Below are 18,616 nucleotides of genomic sequence, written 5' to 3' on the forward strand. Positions count from 1 at the left end.
GCCGTGGTGACAGAGGTCACTGAAAGATCAGACCTTAGCTTTGTGTTTCAAGGAACAGCTCATGAGGGTTGATGAGACATTGGTGAAATGATGGAAATGCCGGGATGAGAGCAAGGTGGTGGACAGAGATGGGTGTCTGCAGACTTCAAGGAAATAGGGCAAAGAGTGGGACAGCATAGGAAAGCCTGCAGAGGAGAAGGCAGAGGGTGCTGGCAAGAATGGAAGGCCCCAACAGCCCTGACGTTTTTGTCCCTTTGGCTAGAGCTTCTGAGGAGACGAGATATGGTCATTGCAATGGGGCCTCACTGCTTCCTTGATACCCTGTGCAGGGGTGGGGAGGTGTCATAATGAAGTTCTTCTCGTGGCATCACACTGCCCACCACATCATACAGAGCCCAAGAAGAGCCCTGAGCCAGACGTGGGGGTGCAGGATCTCCCCTCCCAGTGGCTGGGGTCAGGCCTTGGCCCTTCTGCTTCACCAAAACCAACCAAGACTTTTCTCAGCACAGCGCTTTGCCTGTCTGCAATCATGGCCTCCAATTATCTGCCCTAACAAGTCCCTGGGGAGGCTTTGTTAGTAACAGCCCCTGTTAGTAACAGTAAGGGCCCATTAATACTCCAAGTCACTTCAACTTTTCCTTCTGACTTTACATGATCAAGCGGTTATATCATTCTCCTCTCAGTACCTGAGCTTCATAGACTGAGCACCAAAATACACCATGGAACTCATTAAAATGCAGAACGTCCTAAGCAGCCATATCTCTGCCATAATTTTCTTCAAGTCTTCAAGACTTGTGCAGCTAATTGGAGAGCTTTCATGGTGTAGCTAAGGAGGAGGATTTCAAGAAGCACCTGAAAAATATCTTTTCTCTTCTTAAAGGATGCGTTTAGTTGAATTTCATTTTGGAGCATTATTCTCTAACTGATAGTGATCCAGGGTGTCTCCTTTGAAGATCTGCATAGGGAGGAAAAGCAGACTCTTGAGGTCTGACACTGCACAGAGAACCTTGCTCCCCCCCACCCCAGCCCTGACATTTCTCTCTTTGGCGCTTGCATCACTTTTCCTTCTACCAGACTTCGGCACAGAAGTCTGCAGCTGGATGTTACAGCTCCTTTGCACCAGCTCCCTCCTGCTTTCCTTAGAGACCTGCATGCACACAGGTGCAGAAGGGTTTCTCCTTATTTCAAAGCAAACAACAGGAAAACATGCAGCAATTTTCCAAAAGCAAAACAAGCTCCTCATCCTGTATGCCTCCTGTGAGGTTTCTGTTCCCAAAAGGATGACGGGACAAGAAGTCTTTGATACTGATAGACCGGAAATGATAAGTGTTAAGATTAGAATTAATCCATATGATATTAATTCAATGATAAATGAGGATGAACTTTCTAAGGACACAGACTGCAGATAGATGGGCAAGCTTCAACTCCCTGAAGTTCAAAGCAGCAACTGGGTTGGTGAGGGCGTTCGGAGTGATCCAGGAGGAAGGGGAGGGCAAGCCAGGAGAACCATGGGAAGTGCATAGGTCCAGACAGGCAGCTGGAAAGGGGACATTCAACACGGACTGTTTAATCAAGACAGGCGGATGTACCTGGAAGATGAGGGAGCACACCATGATAGACAAAGCGATGACAATGCAAGTACAGGTGAACACCAGTATTTCTTTTTCTGTGATGAAAATACATCCTGAAACTACACTGTGTGACATTTTATGGAAGGGATTGGATCATTTGAGGTAATGAGTAGTTGCTTTATGACTTAAGTCCTGAAGAAAAGTGAGATAGCCAATTAATTGCTAAGTATATATTACCACTAGAATCACTTTCTTCATTATGGCTTTCAGCTCCTGGTTTCTCATGCTGTAGATGAGGGGGTTCACTGCTGGAGGTACTACCACGTATAAAACTGCCACCACCAGGTCCAGGGATGGGGAAGAGATGGAGGGGGGCTTCAGGTGTGCAAACATGATATTGCTGATAAAGAGGAAGACCACGGCCAGGTGAGGGAGGCACGTGGAAAAGGCTTTGTGCCGCCCCTGCTCAGAGGGCATCCTCAGCACGGCCCTGAAAATCTGCACATATGACAACACAATATAAAGAAAACAACCAAAGACTAAAGAAACACTAAACACAAGTGCCCCAACTTCCCTGAGGTAGGCATCTGAGCAGGAGAGCTTGAGGATCTGGGGGATCTCACAGAAGAACTGGTCCACAGCATTGCCTTGGCAGAGGGGCAGGGAAAATGTAGTGGCCGTGTGCAGGACAGCACTGAGAAAGCCACTGCCCCAGGCAGCTGCTGCCATCTGGGCACAAGCTCTGCTGCCCACGAGGCTCCCGTAGTGCAGGGGTTTGCAGATGGCAACGTAGCGGTCGTAGGCCATGACCGTGAGAAGGGAAAACTCTGAACCAACCAGGAAGACAGCAAAGAAGACCTGAGCAGCACATCCTTCATAGGAGATGGCCCTGGTGTCCCAGAGGGCATTGGCCATGGCTTTGGGCAGAGTGGTGGAGATGGATCCCAGGTCGAGGAGGGCGAGGTTGAGGAGGAAGAAGTACATGGGGGTGTGGAGGCGGTGGTCGCAGGCTACGGCGGTGAGGATGAGGCCGTTGCCCAGGAGGGCAGCCAGGTAGATGCCCAGGAAGAGCCCGAAGTGCAGGAGCTGCAGCTCCCGCGTGTCTGCGAATGCCAGCAGGAGGAACTCATTCACAGAGCTGATGTTGAGCATTTCCTGCTTCGTGGCATGGGGTCCTGCCCAAGGAGCAAAAGCACAGTAAGATAGTACAGAATTACCTGATAATAACTATTTCTGTTTCATCCTCTCAAGCAGACATCGGTCAGGTCCCTTTCATGAGTTTTAACTGACACTGCCTGAGGGTGTCCCTGGAATAAGGGGACTTTGCTCTTGTCAATGTAGTAATCAGTCCTCACCTATAAGAATAAGGAAAGGGGAACATGTGGTAATTCCTGGTTAAATTCTCTCCTGATATCAAGTGATTATCCACATTGCTCTTCCAAATTCACGCAACTGCATAGCAGGGCTGTGAGAATTTCTGTGGTATTTTTGTTTTGTTTTGTTTTTTATTTATTTATTTATTTATTTATTTATTTTCATTCTTTCTGCACTCCAAGTGAAGTTGACCCACAGATACAAAGGGACGGTCCCTTTAGTGTAGACTGCCCTTCGGAGGGGACAGCCAGTCTGTCAAAAAAGGCTGGTCTCTTCTGCTATCATGTCTATGAGCTGCAGGAAAACTACATGTCACCTGAAAAGAACCAGGACACTGCTGAATCAGGGCTCAAAGTGCCCATCTCCAGAACCCTCACTATGTCCAAGTGCTCCCCTACCCCCAAGCACACCGAGGGCTCACTCCACGGACAGGTGAAACCCCCATCCCCAGGCAGCCTGGAAATAAGACCAGCAGCAGCACGGCCAGGTGGAGAAGCCAGGAGGAATGGCAGCGTCTACTTTGTACTGAAGAAACAGAGAGATCTAGCCTGTCAGATGCTATCCGCCATGAGATGTGTTGGCTTCAGAAAAACTCTTTGGAAACCCCATTTACATGTTCTGCTGCCAGAGACTCACGGTGCAAAGGGCCTGCACATCTGTCCTGCCACACGCTGCCCTCTGTTGCTGCGCTCCTCACTGCCTCCAAGCCCTCTCTCCTTGTCTCCTCTCCCCGTGCCAGCTGCGGTCAGAGCCCCCAGCCCTGCTGCGCTGTGCAGAGGAGCTGCTCCTGGGCAGAGCTGTCTCTCTGCACCACGGCCCTCTTGCCAGGAGCTCTCTCTGTCCCAGGAGCCCGGCCCAGCTCAGCACCAGACGCCCAGACCAAGGCATTGCAATCCCCCCTCGGGGGGCTTTGGGGAGGAGCCCACGAACCTCAGGCACTGAGAGACAATTGAAGACATCTCTCCAGAAGTCCAAGTCAGAGGCAAGTTTCCTGCAGTGTCCCCCTGAGGGCCAGCACTGACACAGCCTCCCTTGGAGCTCCTTAGAGCAGAGCATTGGAGGCAGTGAGGACAAGGAGACAAAGGCAGTGTGAAGGTGACCCTGATGTGTAGGCAAACTGGATGTGTTTCACCAAGCACAAGGGTCAGGCCTTGACCCCAGCCCCTGGGAAGGGAGATCCTTTCCCTTCACACACTGCTCAGAGCTCTTCCTGGGGCAGGAGGAGATGGGGATGTGCATGGCCAAGTGCAGGAGAATGGTCCGAGCCCTGCCTGGTTCATGGGTGGGGGCGAGGAGGCAATGAGGCCCTGGTGCTTTACCGATAAGCTGTCTCCTCCTAGGCCTCAGTGGCAGAGACAACAGCCAGAGCAATGGACACAAAGACCTGGGTCCTGTTGGGACTTTTAACCTTGCCTATGTCCTTGCTCCCCTGAAGACCAGAGTATCTTAGTGTCTCCCAGACCTGCACCTCTTTCCCTGCTGGCTGCAAGCCCTCGTCCGTGTGGTGTCACACCGGGTCTTAGCTGAGTAGCTCATATGAGATCCCTCGTGGTGCCCAGGCCCTCCTCCTCCTGGGCACTGCTCCCTCAGCAGGGTCCCAGTCTGCCCTGATGGGTGGGGTTCCTCTTCCTCTGCTGCAGGACTGGGCTCTTCTCCTTGTAAATGTCAAGAGGTTCCTTTAGGCCAAATCCTGCAGTTTCTCTAGGTTCCCCCACACTGATGCCCCATTCTGTCAGCTGTTCGTGTCTGCAGGCAGACACTTCAACCTTCCTGTGATTGCGCTATCTCTGACAAGACAGCAGCATCAGGAATTGCAGGAAAGTTTGGATGATACAGGAGTAACCAGCTGAATGGAATTGCAGCACAGAGTCACAGAAGGGTGAAGGATTGCAGGCTGCCAGGTTCCACCTCTTCTGTGCTTCCTTCTCATGCATGGTTTCATTTTAGCTGGAGCTGTGTCCTAAAGATTGTGGAGCTGTGCAGGGAAGTATACAGATGGGTTAAAGCCCAGCTGGAGCTCAATTCATCTATTACTGTCAAAGACAATAAAAACTCTTTATAGAAACACTCTAATAATGGAGGATTAAGGAGAATCATCATCCTTTACGGGATGTGGGGGAAACCTGGTGACAAGAGATGAGGTAAAGGCTGAGATACTTAATGCCTTCTTTGCCTCAGGCTCTAGCAGCAAGACCAGTTGTTCCCCTGGACAGTTTTTCCACCTCATGGCTCCTCTTTCCAAGGGGCACTTTGTGGCAGTTTTTTCTCTCCTGCTCTTTCCTACTACCAAAGAAAGCTCCATCAGGGTGGAAACCACTCCTGAAGTAGGCATCCCAACCCATCAGGCTCCTTGCGGCCTGTCAGCCAAGCAGACAGAAGTCACCTCACCAGCATCTCCCAAGCCCTGGGCCTGCTGCTGGCCTTGCAGCTTCTTGGCTAGACACAGCCAAGCCTTGTGCCTCGTGCTGTCCAGTGCTGGACTCAAGCAGAAGGGACAGGACAACCCCTATGCGGGCCTTCTTTCTGTCTGGGTCCTCCTGGGGCTGGAGGCAGAGGGGATCCCACAGTCAGCATGCCAAGCAGGGGCCTTCTGTTGGCCTAGCAGGGCCACTGGCACATGTCAGCCCCAAAGTGCCGATCCCAGGGAGAAGCCAAGGGTGACGTGCCACCTACAGACAGAAGGGACCTCACAGTCACTGCCACAGTCACATTCCTCCTGCTGGGGCAGGACATCCTGAGGCAGAGTTTACCTCTTTCTAGTCTCCTAGTGACTATATTTTACCTTTCTGGGTTAGAGATTAAACAAAGTTTTAGTTGGAGGGTTTGGTGTTCTGCTTGTGGTGTCAGGTCTGTGGTTAAGGTATGGGGAAGCTATATGGTTTACGGTTTTGTTCAGGTCTCCCAAGAAGTCTAGGGTTAAATAGAGCATTTTAATGCTAGTGTTAAGGGAAGGCATTAGGGTTAGCAAGAGAGAAAATGGATTCCTGTCAGAGTGTTGGAGTAGCATTTAGGTTTAGGGATTAAAATTCCTGGTTCAAGTAAGGTAAGGGCCATACGTGACCGTTTTAAGTCAGTGTTACCGCAGCATCAACATTACATGAACCCTCTAACCTCTGTGAAATCATTAATTTCTGCTGGCCAAGCTCTTCTTCCCATCCCAAAATCTCACATCTCTCTTGTCCAGGCTGCTCCTGACCTCCCCATATCCTATTGGGATCAGCTTTCTGATGACATTCTTGATCCCAGAGTATCTGTCTCACCGCTGTTGGCTACTCTAGTCTCGAGACAGAAGTGGCATTGTAGTCAGGAGGGAAAAGGGCACAAATGTCTTTAGGATCATCGTGCACAACATGCCCATCAGGTCTGCACCTCCACAAAACTGCGCTTCCTACCTACAAGTTTTATTTCCAGAATGGCTTCTATGGTCCAGGGTTCCTTTTCCCAGGCCCTCACGCATGCTTCAGTTTTGGATGTACAGGGATGGGATAAGGAAAGCCAAGGCACAGATGGAACTGTGCTTGTCAAGTGAAGAAAAGAATAAAAGGAAGAGATTCTATAGATACATCACTCAGAAAAGAAAGGCCAAGGAGAGTGTACACCCTCTGATGGATGACAAGGGTGAACTGGTAATGACAGCCATGGAGAAGGCTGAGGGACTCAACAACGTCTTCTCCTCAGTCTTCAGTGCCAGTCAGGCTTCCCAAGTGTTTCATTTCCCTGAACCCACAGATGGAGGCTGGGGGGCCAAAGTCCCACCCGCTGTAAGTGAAGAGCAGGTTCGACACCACCTGATGAAAGTAAACACATACAAGTCTATGGGGCCTAATGATTTGCACCCCTGGTCCTGAGGGAACTGGCTGATGTAGTTGCCAAGCCTCTCTCCATCCTATTTGAAGAGTCCTGGCAGTCGGGTGAAGTCCCTGGTGATTGGAAATAGGAAACATCACTCCCCTTTTGATGAAGGGTAGAAAGGAGGACCCAGGGAACTCCAGAACGGTGAACCTCACCTCTGTGCCTGGCAAGACCATGGAAAAGATCCTCCTGGAATCAATGTCAAGGCACATACAAGACAAAGAAGTGATCTGAGACAGCCAACATGGCTTCACCAAAGGGTAAATGGTGCTGGCCCGATCTGGTGGCTTTCTACAATGGAATCACCACATCAGACAACAAGGGAAGACCAAATGATGTCATCTACTTGGACTTGTGTTGTCACAGTCCACCATGATAATCTGGTCTCCAAATTGGAGAGATACGCGTTTGATGGGTGCACCATTGGGTGGATAAGGAGTTGGCTTGAAGGTCACACCCAGGAGCGATGGTCAAGGGCTCTATGTCCAAGTGGAGGCTGGTGTTGAGTGGTGTCCCTCAGGCGTCTATCCTGAGCTAAGTGCTGTTACTTAGCTCGCCCTGTGTCAGGTTAGTGTCAGGTTAGCTCGCCCTCCTCGACCTGGGCTGCATCTCCACCACTTGCCCAAAGCCATGGCCAATGCCCTCTGGGACACCAGGGCCATCTCCTATCAGGGATGTGCTGTCCAAATCCTCTTTTTAGTCTTCTTGCTTGGAGCAGAGTATTCCCTTCTCACTGTCATGGCCTATGACTGCTACGCTGCCATCTGCAAGCCCCTGCACTACGAGAGCCTCGTGGGCAGCAGAGCTTGTGGCCAGATGGCAGCAGCTGCCTGGGGCAGTGGCTTTCTCAATGCTGTCCTGCACACGGCCACTACATTTTCATTGCCCCTCTGCCAAGGCAATGCTGTGGACCAGTTCTTCTGTGAAATCCCCCAGATCCTCAAGCTCTCCTGCTCAGATGCCTACCTCAGGGAGGTTGGGCTTACTGCAATCACCTTCTTTTTAGGTGTTGTTTGCTTTGTTTTCATTGTGGTGTCCTATGTGCAGATCTTCAGGGCAGTGCTGAGGATGCCCTCTGAGCAGGGCCGGCACAAAGCCTTTTCCACGTGCCTCCCCCACCTAGCCGTGGTCTCCCTGTTGGTCAGCACTGCCATGGTTGCCTACCTGAAGCCCCCCTCCATTTCTTCCCCATCCCTGGACCTGGTGGTGTCATTTCTGTACTCGGTGGTGCCTCCAGCAGTGAACCCCCTCATCTACAGCATGAGAAACAAGGAGCTCAAGGGTGCAGTGAGGAAACTGTTTCTCTACATGCTTCTTAAGTTTCAAGAATGTCTTCAATATCTTTGATTTTGATTTAATAGTATTCTTGGCCTTTTGCCTGTTAATTAATTTACTTACTTTGACAGTAGTATCTAAACTACTTATGGAAATAGGCTTCCAATGTACATATAGGCAATAAAGAAGCCACGAGAACTTTCTCGATCTCAACTTTCCTCTCTTCCCATCACCTCTGTAGCTGGGGGAGCAGTCCCAGCTCAGGGCCAAGAACCCAGCTGCCACTGGGAGGAGCAGCCCTGGTGGCCCTCAGGGCTGCCCTTCACTGCCCGCTGCGCTCTGCCTCTCTGCTGCCTTGGAAGAATCATAGAATCATTAAGGTTGCAAAAGACCTCCACGTTCATCCCATCCAATGGCTGTCCTCCTAATAATGTCATCACAAAACCCTATCGCTAAACACCATGAGGTGGGTCTGCCTCCCCGCCTGCCCAGCACAGCCCTCCCTCTGCACGACCCCTTGCTCTGCAGAGCAGCTCCTCTGGTTGTCATGTCACAGATTCCAACTTTTGCCTGAAGTCATCCCTCAGGGCTGCTTGCAGCTTTCTACACAGAGGTGGCCACTGCCTCCCAGATGCCCAGGGGGGCATCTGAGGCCTGCATGATGGCCTGGGAAACGTCACACTGGATCCACAGAAGCCATTCCCGAACCAAAACACGTAAGCAGGAAGCTCACTGTGGTGGTGGTGGTGCAGAGCTGCTGGGCGCCTTGTGCAGGGTGCTCCTACAGACCTTTGTGCCCTTTGCCCTCCTGACTACAACACCACTTCTGTCTCAGGAATGGAGGAGCCAACAGCGGTGAGACAGAGATCAGAACTGTGAGATCACGAGTGCCATCAGATAGGTGCCCCTTAGAAGACAACTGATATGGGGAGTTCGTGAGAAGCCTGGCCAGGAGAGATGTGTGATTTCGGGAGGGAACAGGGGCTTGACAAGAGGAAATTAACAATTTTGAAGAGGTAAGAGGGTTCACGTAATGTTCATTCTGCTCTAACACTGACTTAAACAGTCACGTAAAGCCCTTCCCCTATTTTAACTAGTAACCTTAATCCCTAAACCTAAATGCTGCTCCACACCCTGACAGGAATTCACTACTCTAATGCCTGACCTCAAAGAATCCCATGAAGCCAAAACTCAGCCCCTCACCTTTACACTTGCTCTCTTGCTCACCCTGATCCCTTCCCTTTACACTGCCATTAAAATGTTCTATTTAATCCTAGAGAACTTCTTACCAGTGCTAAAGAAAACCCTAAAGTGCAAAGTTTGCCCATAGCCTAACCACAGACCTGACACCCCAAGAAGAACACCAAACCCTCCCACTAAACATTTGCTTAATCTCTAACCCCCTGTTCCCGTGCATTAACCTCCTCACCTTAAACCCTCTCCTAAACCTTAACTCGGAGATCATGAAAGCCATCAGAAAGCAGATCCCAATGAGATGACTGACATGGGGAGGTCAGGAGAAGCATGGACAGGAGAGATGTGAGATTTGGGGGAGGGAATAGGGGCTTGGCCAGCAGAAGTTGAGGAATTTGTCGAGGTAAGAGGGTTCAGGTTATGCTGATGCTGCTGTAGCAGTGACTTAAAACAGTCATATAAGGCCCTTCCCCGGGTTCAATCAGTAACCTTAATTCATAAATCTAAATGCTACCCCAAACCCTGACAGGAATCCACTACTCTTATGCCTGAGCTCAAAGTATGCACTGAAACCAAAACTCAGCCAATAGCCTCTTTCCCTTAAATTTACTCTCTTGCTTACCTTGATCCCTGCCCTTAGCACTAGCTTGTAATTGCTCTATTTAACCCTAGACTTGTAGGGTTAAACAACAACAATAACAAAAAAAAAAAAACTAAACAAAACCCTAAACCACAAAGCCTGCCCATCCCCTACCCACAGACATGACACCCCAAGCACAACACCAAACCCTCCCACTCAATATTTGCTTAAGCTCTCACCCAGAAAGGTTCGCCGTAGTCCCTAATGCCATTCATGAAACACTAACATCCAAACCCTGTCCTCCTGTGCATTAACCTCCTCACCTTCAACCCCCCTCCTAACCCTTAATGTTAGGTTCTTGGCCCCTTGGGGCGGGGCAGGAAGAGTGAGGTTGCTGTGCAGTCGCATGGCATTCAGAGACGGATGTGAGGGGCCATGGATCGGATCAGCTTGTGGGCCACAAGGAGGAGATGGGTGGGAATGCTCTGATGAGCTCAGCTCTGCCTCAGGATCTCCTGCCCCAGCAGGAGGAATGTGACTGTGGCAGTGACTGTGAGGTCACTTCTGTCTCTGCAGCTGATAGTCGTCAAGACTTGTGCAGCTAATTGGAGAGCTTTCATGGTGTATAGTTAATGAGGAAGATTTCAAAGAGCATCTAATAGAAATCTTTCCTCCTTTTAAAGGCTGAGTTTTGTTGCATTTCAGTTTGGAGCATCATTTTCCTATAGATATTGGTCAACGGTTACTGCTTTGATGCCCTGTATAGGTAGGAAGAGCAGGGTTTTTCCTATGTAAAAACAAACAGCAGGAAATCATGCTGCAATTTTCAAAAAAAAATAAAAAATAAAAAGTTGAAATTCCTAATTTTTTAGCCTCCAGTGAAGTTTACCTTCCCATAAGGATGACTGTACAGGATGTATTTTACACTGATTAATAGGAAATTTAAAATAATTGTGTTAATATTAACCCATATCATACTAATTCAATGAGAAACGATGAGTTTCTTGCTAAGGAAACCATTAGACAGACTGCTGAGAGATGGGCGAGCTGGAACTCACTGAAACTCAAAGCAGCAACTGGGTTGCTGAGAGCGGTCTGAATGATCAAAGAGTAAGGGGAGGGCAAAGCAGGAGAACCATGGGAAGTGCATGGGTCCAGACAGGCAGCTGGAAAGGGGACATTCAGCAGGGTCTGTGTAATCAAGTCAGGTTTTGTGCCTCGAAGATGAGGGAGCACACCATGATAGACAAAGTGATGACAATGCAAGTACAGGTGAACACCAGTATTTCTTCTCCTGTGCTGAATATAGATCATGGAAATTAACATTTCTTCGTGATAGAAATTACACTTCACGTGAGACTTTTTACGGAAGGGATTGAATCATTTGAGCTGATGAGTAGTTGCTTTATTAGTTAAGGACTAAAAGAAATACTGGGTATTCAGGCAGAGCTTTGCTGTCTGACCATAAGCAACCAGGGAAAACCTCCTGTGGCCCCGCTGTGTTTGAGGCAGTTCCCTGGACCAGCAGATGTCAGAAAAGACCTGCAGGAGACCGGAGCCCTTTGGGAAAATCAGGTGGAGCCAGGTGGAGTTCCAAGGGCACCTCCACTGCCAGCAGTGGTCTTTGTCCCTGTAACTGCAGCCCAGCCCAGCACAGGAAACCCCTTCAAGGCAAATTCCTTCTTCAGCCGTTTCTTGGGACAGACCTAAATTTGAAACGGCCATTGGGATCCCAAGACACTCTCCCTCCTTCCTAGGAGACACCTAAACATCCATTTACCATCATGGGTCATGTGTGGAAAACTCGGGCTGAAAGACTCAAGAGCAGGACACTTCAAAGGGCTGAGGCAGAACCCATCAGCTTGCCCCACTCTGGGGAATCATCCCCTTCCAACTAGGGATATGAAAGTGAAAAATGTGAATTGACCCGTCAGGTCAATGCGCAGAGTAAGGGAAAGTCGCACCTATTGTGCTGGAGTAGCAGAAGGCAAAAAGCACTGCACTGTGCCTCAGAGTAATCAAGGAGACCTAATCCAGTCCATCTGTGAGATAAAGCAGAGTGAAGGACGCTGAGTTGTGTCCTAACATGAAGAAGGATGTACATCCCTGGTGAAGGAACTCTCTTTTTGTGCCGTCACCAATGCCAATTACATAAGAACTACATCAAATAAAGGTAACCTGTCCCACCCTGGCCCTGTCACACCATGGGGCAGCGGAGGGACCTTTTTCACTTTCAGCCTCTTTTTCAGAGAGGCTTTGCCCTCTCCCTGTGCACCACGGGGCAGAGCCTGGCCCTGGATGCTCCGTGAGCGCTGTGCAGGTCCTGGCAGGCTGCGGTGAGGGGACGAATGCCCTGGCCCCCTTCCTGCTCTGCCCAGGTGTTGTGGTTTAGCCCGGCTGGCAGCCAAACACCACACAGCCGTTCGCTTACCCTCCCCCCTCCCTCTCTGGGATGGGGGAGAGAAACAGGAAAGTGAAGCCTGTGAGTTGAGATAAAGACAGTTTATTAAGACAGGAAAATAATAATAACAATAACAACAACAATAATAATGATAATAACAATAATAATAATATTAATAATAATAACAACAATAATAATAATAATGTGTACGAAATAAGTGATGCACAATGCAATTGCTCACCACCCATTGACTGATGCCCAGCTTATCCCCGAGCAGCCGGCCCCCCCACCCCGGCTAGCCACCCCTGTCTATTGTTCAGCATGACGTCAGATGGTATGGAATACTCCTTTGGCCAGTTTGGGTCAGCTGTCCTGGGGCTGTCCCCTCCCAGCTCCTGCTGCATCCCTAGCCTGCCCGCTAGCAGGACAGAGCGAGAAGCTGAAAAGTCCTTGGCTTGGTGTAAGCACTGCTCTACAACAATTAAAACATCAGCGTGTTATCAGCGTTCTTCTCATTCTAATCCAAAACATAGCACCGTACCAGCTACTAGGAGGAAAATTAACTCTGTCCTACCTGAAACCGGGACACTCAGGAATCATCTCTTCATTTCTTAAAAATTATTTAGAATTACACCCTTTTATACTCTTTGCCTTTTCTCCTCGGGGAGGAAATGTATGCAGGGCGGGTGGTGATGGTGGCTGGAACTGGGATGGACAGTGGGGGATGCTTTTCACCACTTCTTCCCTCTCCCTTTCTCCTGCACCTCCCCCTTCTCCTCCAGGACAGGCATATAGCCTGTCCAAAGCCACTCCAAACATTGCAACAAGCACTGCAGGCACTCCAGCTCCTGAGGTGCACCCAAAGTTAAACCGACCCCTGTGACAGGCCCTAGAGCCACTCCAAAACCTGCGATAGGCCCTGCAGCCACTCCAACTGCTCTGAAAGGTCCTGCAGCCAGAACAACTCCTGTGATGGGCCCTGCAGCCACTCCAGCCCCTGAAATGGGCCCCATGGCTGGGCCAGAGAACCAACCTCTGCCAGTATCCGTTGCCTCTTTTTGAAAGTGAAAACAATGGGTGTGGAAGTCAGTTTTTCTTTAGAAAGGAAAGAAACTCCTACCCAGACAAGAAAGGAGGGAGAAGAAGATAAGGCAGGTTTCTCCAAAGTCGGGCCATCATGGAAGCAGGAGGACAAAGAAGAAGAGATCATATAAGCATCAGAAACCAACTGGTCCCTATCCCAGTGTTAGCCAGGAGATATGGGAAAAGATTTCAGCCATTATCTCGGTGAGCACATTGTCACCTGGCTGCCCCAGTGCTGGGAGAACAGGGCCAGTAGCCTGGAATTAGAGGGCAGGGAAGCCAAGCAGCCGGATTTTGATTGACAAAGCCATTGGAAAAGGACACAAGGAACTTAATCCTGTCATGCTTGAACGAAAGGTCTCCCTTCAAGAAAGATCTTGTACGTCAACCAGGAAAGTGGACCACCATGGAGAGGGGTATCCGGTACCTGAGGGAATTAGCCATGTTGGAGGTGATTGATAGTAACCTAGACAACAAACAGCTGTCCAAAGATCCAGATGAAGTCAAGTGCACACGACCCATGTGGCAGACGTTTGTACAGAGCGCACCATCATCATATGCCAACTCATTGGCAGTAATGATCTGGAAAGACCAAGAGGAACCCATGGTGGATGAATCGGCTAGCCAACTCTGGCATTACAAAGAAAGTCTCTCTTCTTCCCTATGGGCCTGCATCTCGTCTACAGAGAAACTTTCGCACGAGGTGCAAGAACTATAAGAGAATACATCTTCTTCCCCACCTGCACGAACCAATAGCTCAGCTATCAGGTGTAAGTATCCATCTGCCCAAGAAAGTTGATATAGTGCGTGCATACTACGTGCAACCCTGTGGTTTTAACTGTGTCACCATGAAGAGGCCATGAGAAAATGGGACGCAAAAATCTACCTCCATCCTAGAGGCACGGATACATGAAGTGCAAGTGGCCAGGTTCAGGGGGACCCCTGCCTGGGGAAAGGCTGGGCATTGGTCAATCTGTGATGAGCAATTGCATTCTGCATCACTTGCATTATACATGTAATAATAATAATAATAAAATGTGTTATTCTTTATTGTTATTGTTACTGTTATTCTTCTATCTTTATTTTCTGTCTTTTTAAACTGTCTATATTTCAACAAATAAGCTTTTGAGTGGTGGGTGTGAGCTAACAGCTCTGTATTGCTTCGGTGCCTGACAGGTTAAAGCACAACATGTTTGACAACAACAGTCCAACAGCACAAATCACACTTGTAAAAGTCATCCCTCCTGTGTTCAGAGAAGGGCACTCGGTGATGACTTCAGTCTGCTTCAGACACCACATCCCAGCAGAGACCCTGCTGCCTTCGGGAGCTGTCAGCCCTGAGGCCTTGGGGACACCTCGAGGGAGCCCAATGGCACAGAGCAAGCGATGCCATGGTCGGGTGCTGTGCTGCTGAGCTGGGCCGGGCTCCTGGGCCCAAGGGGAGCTCGTGGCAAGCGGGCAGCGCTGCAGAGAGACAGCTCTGCCCAGGAGCAGCTCCTCTGCACAGCGCAGCAGGGCTGGGGGCTCTGACCGCAGCTGGCACGGGCAGAGGAGACGAGGAGAGAGGGCTTGGAGGCAGTGAGGAGCGCAGCAACAGAGGGCAGCGTGTGGCAGGACAGATCTGCAGGCTCTTGGCACCGTGAGTCTCTGTTAGCAAGGCCATGCAGGTGGGGTTGCCAGAGGGGTCTTCTACAGCTGGCACATCCGATGGCTGATAGCATCTGTCAGGATGGGTCTCTCTCTTTCTCCAGCGAGGAGTAGAAGATGCTTTAGAGAATGGCATTTATGGTTGGATGTTTCAAGAGAAAGACCAAGGCAGGGGCTACCTGAAAGGCAAGCCTTATTCTGTAGGCTGTGCTTTCTGATTCCTGCAGTGGAGGGGAGGCAGGTTTCATGGTAATGGATTGTCAGGATTGTACAGGAGACTGAGACTCCTAGAGCATTGCAGTGAGGGACCAATATGCCATCAATGAACTTCATAAAGTCCCTTCCCACACCTCAGCCCACAGACTGCACCAACACCATCATTGTGGTCCTCTCAGGTTTTATCCTAGCTGATCTTTAGGAGCTACAAAAGCCCTGATACCCCCTGCCTTTGGGAGGTGTCTGCAGGCTTGAGGTGAGCACAGATCGTTTGCAATGAGCAGGAGCTGCCTCCTCTGCAGGCAGAGCTGCAGCCCAGGAGGGTCTGCTGAGTGTCCGTCTGTCCCTCCCTGGCCTTGCCTCCCCTGGCAGCAGCACGCTGCCATTCCTCCTGGCTTCTGCACCTGGCCGTGCTGCTGCTGGTCTTGTTCCCAGGCTGCCTGGGGATGGGGATTTCTCCTGCCCATGGAGTGAGCCGTCAGGGTGCTTGGGGGAAGGGGAGTACGGGGACAGGGTGGGGGGTCTGGAGATGGGCACTTGGAGCCTGGATTCCTCTGCTCTCAGCAGCGTCCAGGTTTTTTTGAGATGCACTTCTGAGTGCAACTGTCCTGTAGATCAAAGAAACGCCAGCAGAGGGCAGCTGACAGCAGGACCGATGGACTTAGGGTCTTAACACTCTAAAGGACTCAGGGCTATAAGGGTACAGTCCCTTTGTCTCTCTGGATCCGCAGGGTCTTACTTGGAATGCAGGAGAGATGTCTGGACTTCTGACTTAAAAACAGCCTTCAGGTGTGTTGGGGCAGCTAGAATAAAAAATACAAAATAAAAAAAAAAATCCCAACAGCACTCCTCAGCAGTTGGTTTGAATGTGAGCCAAACTGGGGCAAAAGTCTTTGATATTAGGAGTAAAGTAAAGCTGAGATGACACCAAATTCCTCTTTATCTCTGCCTGTAGGACAGGACTGACTCTACCATTGCCCAGAGCAAAGTCTCCTGCTCCCAGGGACACCCTAAGGCAGGACCAAGTAGAACTCAGGAAAGGGACCTGCCATATGCCTGCCTGGACTGTGGAGAATCATTTGGGGAGGTTTAAATGAGAAATGGTATCAGTTTCTCTCTAGTAAGTCGGTTGTACATTATTACTGCCTTTCTATTCTTTGAGCAGAACCCGATGTCTCTAAACATCAGATGTCCAACATCAGCTCTGTGAGCGAGTTCCTCCTGCCGGCATTCGCAGACACGCGGGAGCTGCAGCTCCTGCACTTCGGGCTCTTCCTGGGCATCTACCTGGCTGCCCTCCTGGGCAACGGCCTCATCCTCACCGCCGTAGCCTTCGACCACCGCCTCCACACCCCCATGGACTTCTTCCTCCTCAACCTCGCCCTCCTCGACCTGGGCTGCATCTCCACCACTCTGCCCAAAGCCATGGCCAATGCCCTCTGGGACACCAGGGCCATCTCCTATCAAGGATGTGCTGCACAGGTCTTTTTCTTTCTCTTCTTTGTTGGAGCGGAGTATTGTTTTCTCACCATCATGGCCTACGACCGCTACGCTGCCATCTGCAAGCCCCTGCACTACGGGAGCCTCGTGGGCAGCAGAGCTTGTGCCCAGATGGCAGCAGCTGCCTGGGGCAGTGGCTTTCTCAATGCTGTCCTGCACACGGCCACTCCATTTTCCCTGCCCCTCTGCCAAGGCAATGCTGTGGACCAGTTCTTCTGTGAGATCCCCCAGATCCTCAAGCTCTCCTGCTCAGATGCCTACCTCAGGGAAGTTGGGGCACTTGTGTTTAGTGTTTCTTTAGTCTTTGGTTGTTTTGTTTTCATTGTGCTGTCCTATGTGCAGATCTTCAGGGCAGTGCTGAGGATGCCCTCTGAGCAGGGCCGGCACAAAGCCTTTTCCACGTGCCTCCCTCACCTGGCCGTGGTCTCACTGTTTGTCAGCACTGCCATGGTTGCCTACCTGAAGCCCCCCTCTGACTCCTCACCATCGTTGGACCTGGTGGTGGCAGTTTTATATGTGGTAGTACCTCCAGCAGTGAACCCCCTCATCTACAGCATGAGGAACCAGGACCTGAAAGCCACGCTGAAGAAACTGATTCTAGTGGTAATATTCACTTAGCAATGAATGGCTGTCTCACTTGTCTAGTTTTGTTCAAGTTAATCTCAGGCAATTTGTGACCTTTAGGTGTAGCATTTTTTAAAATTCGGTTTGCAGTTAAATGTTTGTTTTCCTTCCTCTTTTCCAGATGACCAACCCTCTGTGTGACCCAGAGAATGTGTTTATTCCTAAATGACACCTGGCCTCTGTTGTGGCATCTTCTTAGTAAAATGAAGTTGCTCAGTGCTCAGGGCTCTTCTTCCCAAACTGGAGTGCAGAAGATGCTCAGGGAATGCTAGGCTCAAGGCCTCACGCTTGTGCTTGGGTGCCACCTGGACACAGGGGCAGGAGGGCACGGGGTGCTGGGTGAGGGAGTCAGGGCTGGACTGAGTCAGTCACTGGTGGATTCCCAGTGCCCCTGGAGGCCCTGAGCCGCTCAAGAAGCAGCTTCCTGGGATTGAAACGTGACAGGGCTGGCGGCATCAGGGAGGTATTGGGAGCCACCAGGATACCCTAAGGGTTCTCCTGGGATGCCGTGTGCCTTGTGTTGGGTGGGCAGCGAGTGGGTCTTCACAGTAAAGCTAAGCCAAAGGATGCACGGGCTGATGGGAGCTCTGCAATGCCAGGACGCACAGCGAGGCCACAGCACAAAGGTCTCAGAGGCCTTCAGTGAACAGTAGGAAAGGCCAAGACTGGGTGACCAGGCAAGGTCCGGGAGATGGGGAGAGGTGGGAAGGGGCTGGGCTGGGCTGGGCAGTGCCCGGCAGAGGGCACCAGCAGCGTCAGGGAGCGGTGGCAGCATGCAGGGGAGGGCTCCCAGCAGGGCTTGGTGCTGCAGAGCCAGGGCTGGGGAAGGGAGCCCAGAGCTGCAGGGGCAGGGGACAGGAGGCCGCTCGGGGCCCTTGCTGGCCTGGGCAGAGCAGGAAGAGGGCCCAGGGCATTCGTTCCCTCACCGCAGCCTGCCAGGACCTGCACGGTGCTCACGGAGCATCCAGGGCCAGGCTCTGCCCCGTGGTGCACAGGGAGAGGGCAAAGCCTCTCTGAAAAAGAGGCTGAAAGTGAAAAAGGTCCCTCCGCTGCCCCGTGGTGTGACAGGGCCAGGGTGGGACAGGTTTCATTTATTTGATGTAGTTCTTGTGTAATTTGCATTGGTGATGGCACAAAAAGACAGTTCCTTCACCAGTGATGTACATCCTACTTCATGTTAGGACACAACTCAGCGTCCTTCACTCTGCTTTATCTCACAGATGAACTGGATTAGGTCTCCTTGATTACTCTGATGCACAATGCAGTGCTTTTTGCCTTCTGCTGCTGCAGCACAATACG

General features: G+C 50.7%; 3 protein-coding genes across 3 annotated transcripts in view; 2 read left to right on the forward strand and 1 right to left on the reverse strand.

The window, feature by feature from the left end:
• Positions 1 to 17,311, forward strand: part of LOC118261267 (olfactory receptor 14J1-like) — a 28,437-nt gene extending 11,126 nt beyond the window's left edge. Inside the window, exon 2 of the mRNA XM_035572027.2 lies at positions 16,281 to 17,311. Within this exon, the coding sequence (XP_035427920.1) occupies positions 16,382 to 17,311 (930 nt within the window). The 5' untranslated portion in view covers positions 16,281 to 16,381. The remainder of the gene's footprint in view (positions 1 to 16,280) is intronic.
• Positions 1,794 to 2,750, reverse strand: LOC118261264 (olfactory receptor 14J1-like). The gene has a single exon (XM_035572024.2). The coding sequence runs from the start codon at positions 2,721 to 2,723 to the stop codon at positions 1,794 to 1,796; it is 930 nt and encodes a 309-aa protein (XP_035427917.1). The 5' UTR covers positions 2,724 to 2,750.
• Positions 7,536 to 14,048, forward strand: LOC118261266 (olfactory receptor 14J1-like). The gene is made up of 2 exons (XM_035572026.2): positions 7,536 to 8,084; positions 13,701 to 14,048. The coding sequence occupies exons 1-2, from the start codon at positions 7,536 to 7,538 to the stop codon at positions 14,046 to 14,048; spliced, it is 897 nt and encodes a 298-aa protein (XP_035427919.2).
• Positions 17,312 to 18,616: the final 1,305 nt, after the last annotated feature.

Source organism: Cygnus atratus, chromosome 31 (genome assembly GCF_013377495.2).
Source record: "Cygnus atratus isolate AKBS03 ecotype Queensland, Australia chromosome 31, CAtr_DNAZoo_HiC_assembly, whole genome shotgun sequence".
In the NCBI taxonomy this organism is placed as follows: Eukaryota; Metazoa; Chordata; class Aves; order Anseriformes; family Anatidae; genus Cygnus; species Cygnus atratus.

What these genes read in the sequence shown, in the direction of transcription:
- LOC118261266 (XM_035572026.2), top strand. Translation starts at nt 7,536, where the DNA reads ATGGCCTATGACTGCTACGCTGCCATCTGCAAGCCCCTGCACTACGAG. An exon ending in ACAAGGAGCTCAAGGGTGCA is followed by an intron (nt 8,085 to 13,700) that starts GTGAGGAAACTG and finishes TCTCCCTTCAAG; the next exon opens with AAAGATCTTGTACGTCAACC.
- LOC118261264 (XM_035572024.2), bottom strand. Translation starts at nt 2,723, where the DNA reads ATGCTCAACATCAGCTCTGTGAATGAGTTCCTCCTGCTGGCATTCGCA.